The following is a 9,463-nucleotide window of genomic DNA, read 5'->3' on the forward strand; positions in this document are numbered from 1 at the left end:
GGCAGGCCCCTCACAGGCCCCCCACCCCTGCACCCCGGCTCACCACTGGCCGCATTTGAGCTGGACAAACCTTTGTCCAAGCAGGCCTGCCCGTTCACTCATCCGTGCTTCTGTGATTAGGGGAAAGCAGCTCTGTTTATCTTGATTGCTAATCTGATTTGGTTCTGTTTGTCGTAACCGGTTCATTTATAATGGCAAAACGAAGGTTCCACTTTCCACCTCTGCATTTTCTCAGGCCCTTTGGAATTCCTTGGGACCCGCACAGGTTGTGCACACGCTGGCTCATGGCCCAGTGTCATGGACCCGACCTTGCCGGGGTCAGGGCTCCGTCCGTCACTGCTGTTTGTACGGGACACTGCTGATGGCTCCCTCCCAGCTCCTTTATCCCCGAGGGACAGTCACAGTCAGTGCTTCCTACCCTGCCGTCCCTGAGCTGTGTCAGCGTCAGTGCACCAAAAGCACCGGGGAAAGTGCACTGAAATATGGACCGGGCCCTGGCACCCCCACACCCAACTTGCTAGGTCTAGGGGAGCCCCGGGCCTTGGTTTGGGGACCACTGGTGTCTGGAACCCCCTCACTGTTTTCTTCTCAGTGGCTTTTCAAAGCGTGGGACTAGCTAATAAGCTCGGTGGGATCCAGGGCCTGACAGCTGGCCTTTGCCTCCTGTGTCTTAGGAAAAGGGGCCAGGCAGCCACCACCTGCTGTCGGCGTCCCGAGCGGCCCTGACCCGGCTGAACCAGCAGGCGCATCAGCTGGCTTTCGACTCGGTTTTCCTGCGCATCAAGCAGCAGCTGCTGCTCATCCCCAAGATGGAGGTGAGTTGCCCCCGCCCGCGGCGACCCTGCCTTGCCTCCTTCCCAGAGCGTCAGGAGGCCCAAGGCCCGAGGCCCCATTGCACAGTCGTAGCCCCTTGCTCCTCGCTGCTTAGCAAGAACTTCTTATCTTGGTTGCAGTTCCCGTGATGCTGTATCTCCAGGCTGTTTTGGGGGCTGTCACTGTGGTGTGATGGACCTCTGCCGTGGGGGCCGCATCCCTGTGCCTCAGGGAGATAAGGGAGGTCAGAGGCGCCCTTGTCTTGTAGATTGTTCTGGAACTTGACGCAGGAGAGTGGCTTCCCGGGCCTGAACTGGGGTTTCTGAGGGGTGTTCGCAGGGTCCTTCCGTGTCTGTCCTTGGTACCTTTTCCATTGGGCTTTTCCCAGAGCGGCTCCCTTCCTTCCCTGCCTCTCTTCTTTGTTCTGCTTGTCCCGATGCCTTTCCCAGGGCTTCCTGTCAGGCCTGCTGCTGCTGCTGGTTCTGCTCCCCTCGTCCAGGTCACGCCGCTTTCGGTTTGGCGTCTTGGGACTACACTCTGGGTCATCTCCCCTGTCAGCCCAAGTCTGTCTGCGTTCAGCTTTCTCTTTTTCCAAGATAGTCTTTTGGGAAAGACCCCATTATGGGCCTTCAATTACCAGGAGGCCCTTTTAGGAAGCAACGAAAAGGGGTTTGACTTTTGCATCAGCACACGTCCTTGGCTCTCTGCTGCCCCCCTGGAAGCACCCGGCTGTGAGCCGAGGGCCGGTCGCTGTTGGCTATGTGACCCCAGTGAGTCCCAGCCCGCCTCTGCAGCTGTTTCCATCCATAAAACGATGTGGCTGAACTATGTGCTGTCAGGGTTTTTCTACCCCTGGAATTCTGTGGTTTTCATTCTTTAAGATTTTTCCATGCAAAATGCTAGGAGATCGACTCACACCAGATTTGGCGTTTCTGGCATGGTCAGGGGAAGTAAGGCTGGAGCAGAGCCAGTGCTGTCACAGTGTGGCGGAAGTGACATGGATGACCCACAGCTGGGTGTGGTCTTGGGCCACTTGGCTAAGGCTGTTCCTTCTTCTGTGGCCTCATCTCCTCATCTTTGAAACGGGGACTGGGTGATTCGCACCAAACACACACGTGAGGATAAAGTCACCCGGTGCCTGAAAGCATTTAGCACATTGGCTGCCACAGAGTAGACACCTAACAAGGGGTGGTTTTCTTCCTTTCTGTCATTCTCAGTTTCTAAGAGGAATGGCAGCTTTTTAAAATAAGAGTGACTCATTTTCAGAAGCCAAGCCGTACAGGAAAGTACTAAGGGAGAAGCACTTGGCAGCCCCCCTCCCCCCCCATCCAGAAACGCAGTGTGGACTTTTATTTGGTGTCCGCCCACCTGGACTTCCCGTCATGCCCCCTCGCCTGGCCAGGGCTGGATGGAGGCTGGACGGACACCAACAGGTACACAGGCACAGGGAGAGTGGTGTGTACACCGCAGGCTGCTTTCAGGAACAAAGTGTTTACCGTGGACATTTCATTTTAATTTAACTAGAAAAAGAGGGAACATCCGTGAAACCAGAGGATGGTTGAACTTGAGGTCATAGTTTCTTCACCACAAAAGAAAGTGGTCCCAGCTCTCCCCAAGGTTAGACTGTTAGAGGTCGGCACCCTGGGCATCACTGACCACGTCCCCGTGTCGATGGCTGTGACTGACTCACCTGCTCCGACAGGTGAGGGCATCACCAGGCCTGCAGCTCAGCCTCCCTCCCCCCGCCTCCACACGTGTCTGCCTGTCTTATTTTTATGGTGTCACAGCTGGACACCTTGATCGTCTGACCTGGGACCATCCCTGTCCAGTCCTTCAGTCTTGGTTCTGCCTGGATGGGGGTACGGCTCCCACCTGCCCTCCCCTCCCGCTGTGCGCCCCCTGCCCGTTACTAGGTTCTTGGTGCCCGACTGCCCCGGGCCTGAGCACAGCTCTGGGGCGTGGGGACGGACAGGCAGCTCTGGAACTCCGGACCTCCCCGCCAGGAGGTGCCAGCCGGGGAAGCACCACAGAGACAAGTGCTGTGGGCCTTTAGGATTTGGGAGCGAAGCCCTGTTCATTAAATGCTGGTTTTTAATGTTTGCTTGTACATCACACGGCCCTCTTACATGACAGCATAAGCCCACACTCCGTTTCAAAATAGATTGTGGAAGTTTGCCTGTGTTACCTGGTAGGTAACCTCTGAAGGAAATTTTAAGTCAGTTTCGAACAACTGAAAATTGCTCTCCGCCCTCCGCCCTCTCCCCTCTCCCTCAGTTTGTTGAAGGTAAAGCCTTCTCTTCGCCTGGCGTTCGCTGTGCGTTCTCTTTCCGGCCTCTCACACCTCGTGTTTCCTGTGGCTGCTGCTCCTCTAACCCCCCCGAGCTCCTGCCCCTCTGGACGCTTGTATCTGCCGCTACGGCCCCTTGAAGTGGGAGCCTGTGTGTGTTCAGGGGAGCGCTGCGGGGGTCGGGTGGGAGTGTGCGGGGGTCCTGGAGAGCAGGGGCCAGTCTCCCTTGTCTGTCCTTCCTGCAAAGCGGAGCACGAGGCCCGGCACATTGTGGCACCTGGTGCCTGTGGGCGTTGGATGTTCCTTCTCAGTGAGGTGGGAGTTAACTGAAAAGAGTGGGCCGTTTTGAAACAAAAGCGGGTTCTCAAGCAAGAACACACATTTAGAAAATTGTAGGGCGGGGGTGGCAGAGAGAGGAGCTTGTCCAGAGCAAAGAACATTCGACAGAAGTGCGTTGTGCTGGGGAACGTGGAGAAGGCAGCGGCGGCTTAGCCCGGGCTGGAGTGGGGGTCGACGTGGTCATCACTTCCCAGGAACGCTGCTTACAGGGTCAGGCGACCAGATCGGGCATCAGGTGGCTGTGGAGAGCAGCTGCAGCGTGACCTCGGGTCACTCCAGGAGTCCAGCCACAAAGGGCCTTGTTTTCCAGGCTGGCTGTAGGGTGACTCAGGTTGGAATTAAACTGGACTTCTGTGTGAGATATGCCAGGCTGAGCGGCGTAAGCATGTGCTGCTGGTGAATCGCCTAATCCACAGTGAACGCCCAGAGGCCCGCACGGGGAAGCCGTAGACGTTCATTCCCACTTTAAACAACGGAAGAAGACATGGGTGCTGAGGGTCTCCCCAGACAGGGGAGAGGGGCTGCTGGTGGGGCTCGGAGGCCCCTGCCTCCCTTCTCCGCTGGCTGAGTGCTGCTCGGTTGAGAAGTAGCTGCAAAGCCAGGGTGCAGGAAAGCAGCCACCGCAGCTCAGCCAGGTGCTGCTGGGAGTGGTTTGCATCCTGCAGCCCGAAAGGGCTTCCCCAGCCTCCCTCCCATGATGCTGGGCTTTCACGTGGTCTCTTGTGGATTGGGGGCTCTTGGCCTCTTTGGGGTGCTGACAGCGCAGAGGGCTCCCACTGTGCATTCTGCTTTTTAGGAGACCTGGTTCCCACGGACAGTTCAGTGTAACAGTGGGCTCCTGTAGGGATGCCGAGACGGGGCTACCTGCTCCATGGCAGGCTTCAGGGCGATGCTTTAAAGATGAGAAGCCCCTGGTGTGCCAGCCCTGAGCGGACGGCCCTGTGGGAACGCCCTTGGCGTGGCGCTGTCCGGGGGCCTGGTGCTGACACTGACCTCATCCTCCTTCCTCCCTAGAGCTGGAGCACAGCTGGCATTGGAGAAACCCTGACGGACGACCTGCCCACCTTCAGCCTCACCCCCCTCGAATACATCAGCAACGTAAGAGCCCCCGTGTGCCCTCCGCTGCCCCAGCCTTTCAGGCCGCACCTCGTGCTTTGATTCTGGCCCTTCGGGCACAGTAGTCGTTACCCCATCAGTGCCGTCTGGACCTTTGCTCTTGGAAAGTCTCTGTCCACATCCAGGACTTTAGGAAATGCCGCTGATGTCCTGAAACCGGCGGGTGAAACACACTCTGACTTGAGAACCTCACGCGTCTCCCAGCTCTCCCCCCCCCCCCACAGTGCCTCCCCTTCTCCCCAGGGTGAGGTGTGGCCAGACCCGAGGCCATCACAGTGAGTCCAGCAGGAAGTTCTGACTTGGGCAGCCAGGACACAGGTGCCCAGACTCTCCTGTCTGATGTTTCTATGTTGTTCTGAGTTCAGATTCAGCAGACGTTTCGTGAGCACCTACTGTGTGCCAGGCCTGTGCTGCGTGCTCGCGTATTCATTCACAGTGGCAGATAAATCTCTTCCCAAGAATCGTGGTTACAGAGGCTTAGTGTTTGAAAAGAGCAGGATGAACCCTGCAGGGGAGCAGGGCACCGAGTCCCTTCCGCCTGCGTCCCCCCCCCCGGGCGTCGCTCAGGGCCTTTCCTTCCTTCCTCCTGCACCTGCTCCGAAGTGTCTGTGTGTCCCGTACAGCGACCTGTGCGGGGGCCGTGTACCCAGCCAGGTGCCTCACGCCATTGAGAGTTCTGGTCTCGGGGTGCTTTTCAGATGGGTGACTCCTGCCCAGTGCTCTTGCTCTAGTCTTCCCCCCGTAAGTTATGAGTCCATTGTGATAGACACAAGGCAACTGTAAAAGGAGTTTCTGTGCGGTCAGAAGTATGTGGTGGCATCGCTCTTTGTCCACCTGAGCAGCGTCAGGTCCAAAGTGGCTGTCGTTCTCCTTCCGTTTTCCAGGGCATCACTGTTTCCTGTTCTGATGAAACTGTTGGTCTGTGCGACCAATGGGAACCATCTCATTTTTAGAATCGAGACAATGTGCATCACAGTCGACATTAATTCAGGAAACGATGTTGCTGGAAGGGATGTGAGGTGATGAATCAACCTTAAAGGTGCAGAGCAGGAAGGGAGGTTAGGAGGCGCTTCTAGGCCGGGCCTCCCCTCAGCTGTGGCCCTCCTGCGTGGCAGACGCTGCACATGGGCAGGATAAACGTTTGTTGAGCACTCACTGTGCAAGGACAGCGCCAGCCGAGGGCCGGTGAGGGAGACAGTGCACGGTCAGACAACGTCCTGTCGATGACAGATCCACTGCTGGCTGGTGTCATCGGCAGCACAGGCTCTGGGGGTCAGCAGTGGGGTGGGAAGGCCGTGGACCCAGCGCAGCTCAGTCAGGACACCAGACTCTCTGGGTGTGTGACACGGGATTAGTTTCATCCTCACTGCAGCCCTTGGAAGTAAGAATGAGGTCATCCTTTTTGCAAAGATGCTGAATCCAAGGTCCTGAAAGGTGAAGCTGCCCCGGGTCATCAGTGGGAGAGAGAGCCGGGACTCAGGCCCACATCCATCTCACCACAGAGCTTTCCGTTTTTTTCTGAGTCACTGAGTCCCAAACCGCAGATCAGGAGTATTTATTGACTGCCTAAGAAGAGTGAGCAGATATCCACAGGGGCCATGGTGAGCGTCCCTTTCCACACTGACTTCCAAAAGATGAACACAGACCCATGGACTCTGTTCCAGGAGCCACAGCAAGGCCCCCAGGCCCAGGCCGCGTGCTCGTGTGGACGTCAGGCTGCTTAGATCTGGCACCTAAATGCGCTTTGTCGTGTCCGCGCATGCTGTCCCCCCACCGTTACAAAGGGACGAAATGGGAGAAGAGGTTGTGAAAAGTTATAATAAAACCACACACAGACGCAAGGTGTCATGTCAGGTAAAACTGAGCCTGTGGGTTTAGCCTAAAGGCCATGGCTACTGATGAAAGGGACCAAGCACAGGAATGTGCCTGGGGTCTGCACATAGTGGGGGTGCAGGAAGCACTGAGTGGGACCGGAAGGGAGAATCCCAGCCCCAGATTCAGCACCCTTCCCTTCCTCCAGCCTTGTGGGAAAATGAGGAATTTGTTGCCATTTTCAAGCTAAAATGTATAGTGGTTGTTATGAGTGAGGCGAGTGGCCACTTGCCTAGTTTGAGTGAAAGATTACACCAAGTCAATGAAAGGGGAGAATGCTGATTTAATTTATTTTACTGTCTGTACTTCTTTAAAGGGAGACTAAACCGCCACATTTTCGTTAGCACGATGGGCCCTAGGGCGTTTAGACTTATGAAGCCAGACCACGTGTAGTGCTTGGAGGCGGCTTTAACCATCGTGTAGTCCTCTGGGCTCAGTAGGTTCCAGAGTCTGTTAACTTCCAAATCCCACAGCCTCAGAGGGACCTGCTGCTGGACAGGCACGTGGGAAGCTAGGCTGAGTCCTGAGACTCCACTTGCAGAATCAGGATCAACTCTGAGTTGAGACAAATGTCTGGAATGAATATGGATCCAAAAAAAACAACAACAGGCTCCCAGACCTTTTAAACATATATATATATCATGTTGTCATTATGTGAAAATCAACCTTATTTTGAAACAAATTCTTACCTTAAAACATAAAACAATTATGAGTTGTAATAGAAATAGGTGTAAAATATACCCATGATGATAGTCACGTGGTATCTGACAAACACTGTATCATTTGTGGGCTGGTCCCCAAAGTCTTGGAACCCTACCTGCGATATTCCCCACCAGCCAAGGTTTCATCAGTCTATTTCATAGGATTTGTGTTATGAAAACAATACAGTTTCCCCTTCATATTAATTTCTAATCACAAATGGCTTCTTTCCCAACAAAATTCCTTCCTTTGTCCGGTTAAATGACCTGGAAGGCGAGACCCGCACCCAAGCCCAGAAGACAGGGCGGAGCTCCTGCGTGGCCGTGCCCTGTGCACGTACGCGTCTTACTGGGCTTTCTTCTTTGAACGGTGATAACTTACGTTTACACAAGTGTAATGAATTCTACAAAGCATGTCAGTACCCGTCACCTCATTTGAGGTGGAGTTTGTGTGAGCGCGTTCCAAAAATATTGAGGCCGTTAGAAGGGTGACTGTGGGCTCTGCCTGCAAAGCACCACCGACTTTCTGAAGGTGCCGCCATAGCCGGGATGAGCACTGTGGAAAGATCAGACCGGGGCTGCCCCGGGCGTGGTGTCGTGTCTGTCTGTCATTTACCTTCACATGACTGTACTACCCGAGACTGCCTGTGGGCATCAGTGTCTGGCTGAAAGTGCCTTCCTCTGTTTCAGATCGGGCAGTATATCATGTCCCTCCCCCTGAACCTGGAGCCATTTGTGACTCAGGAGGACTCTGCCTTAGAGCTGGCCCTGCACGCAGGGAAGTTGCCGTTTCCGCCGGAGCAAGGTGAGGGGCCTGCAGGGCAGGGAGGGGCGGCCGCAGGTGTGAGCACCTTTCCCCTCGTCACACATGGTCCCCAGCGAAGGAAAACTCCAGCCGTAAAGTAGAATGGTAGCAATGGTCAAAAAATCACAACCCCAATGAGAAGCCAAAGTGGCTTCTCTCTCAGTGCTTCATGATGAAGGTTTCCACCATGTAGAACGTTGGAAAGACCCCACAGCGCACGCCCATGGGTAGTCGGGGATTTCGAGCATTGAGACCATGCAGGTTGTAAGGACCAGATGGTGAACGGCCAGTAGGTACTTTCTGACAAGACAAATGGCTTTTTCTAAACAGTGTGAGAGGTAGAAGGAAAATTTAAAAGTCTGTGAGCCTTTTTCCCACGAGGAACTTAAACTTGGGGAATTTTGAGGGCTGTCTGGCCGGGTCACACTGCACATGGGTGCAAAGTGGGACTCGTGCAGGACAGCGCTGTCTGGGCCCTGCAGGCCCCCTGTCAAGCCAGTCACCCTGTGTGGGCCGCAGGGGGTGGGAGGTCTCTCAGAGGCTTGGCCGCTGCCCTGGACTTGACTTTGGGGTGAAGGTGAACGTGCCGCCCATGGGGTGCTGGACCTCTGGAGCCCCCCACCGTCCAGGCTCAGATTGCAGTCTGGGGTTTCAGGCTCCGGGCAGGTGCTTGGATGGGCTGCCGCTGTGCATGTGGCCCCTTGGCAAGAGCCAGCGCTGTGGGGAGTGTGGCTCCAGATGGGCCCCCTTGAAAGCGGCGTGACCAGATCATTCCAGAATCAGCTGCCAAAGCTTCAGTGCTGCCAACCCCAGCTCCCCACATGCCTGGCTTTTATATCATCGTCGGTCTTGCTTTTCTCGCCTGCCTTTTGTCCATTTCCTGGTTCTTGTCCTCACTTTCTGACTGATGAGTGCTGCCTGCTTGAAAACCTCGATGCCCCTGGAACCTGGGGGACAAAATCCAAACCCTTCTCAGGCTGCCCAGCAAGTGCTGGCAGCCGCCGTCCTCGCCTGCTGGGTTCCTGGTGGTCGTGGTGGCCGTGGTAGCGTTTTGCTTACCTTCTCTTATGTGGGTCGTTTGTCACTGCTTGTTCACGTGCTTTTTGTCATTTCTGCCCCCCTTTCCTGCATCGGGGGTCTCCCTTCCCCGTGGAGGCCAGTCAATCTTTCCTGCCTGGACGGCTGCCCTCTCCTGCTACTGCCCCACAGCCTGACTGTCTGTCCCTGTGTGGGCTGTTACCTTGTAGCCGCTGCCTGCTTCCTGCTCTCTGGGTCCACAGGATTCTCGGGTCCCTCCGTGACCAACCTGTCCCCACTGTGTCCCGCTGTTCCCTCCCCGGGATCACACTGACAGCGACACCTGCTGTGTATGTAGCACTGAGTGTGTGGCGGCCGTGCCGAGGGCCTCACGTGACCCCACAGCAGGCTGTACAGCCAGGACTGTTATCTCCATTTCACCCACGAGAAACAGTGTCGGACAGGCCAGGTTGCACCCAGCCTGTTAGCAGTGGGGTCGGCTTTGACCCGGGCCTC

The 9,463-nt window shown here is 55.7% G+C and overlaps 1 protein-coding gene across 1 annotated transcript in view; it reads left to right on the top strand.

Annotated features, from left to right (window-relative positions):
• The window catches only part of COG7 (component of oligomeric golgi complex 7), a 67,870-nt gene that overhangs the window by 45,408 nt on the left and 12,999 nt on the right, over positions 1-9,463 (top strand). Inside the window, exons 12-14 of the mRNA XM_019649813.1 lie at positions 675-815; positions 4,454-4,537; positions 7,816-8,022. Coding sequence (XP_019505358.1) covers positions 675-815; positions 4,454-4,537; positions 7,816-8,022 — 432 coding nt within the window. The remainder of the gene's footprint in view (positions 1-674; positions 816-4,453; positions 4,538-7,815; positions 8,023-9,463) is intronic.

This window comes from Hipposideros armiger, unplaced genomic scaffold (genome assembly GCF_001890085.2).
Source record: "Hipposideros armiger isolate ML-2016 unplaced genomic scaffold, ASM189008v1 scaffold_135, whole genome shotgun sequence".
Classification (NCBI taxonomy): Eukaryota; Metazoa; Chordata; class Mammalia; order Chiroptera; family Hipposideridae; genus Hipposideros; species Hipposideros armiger.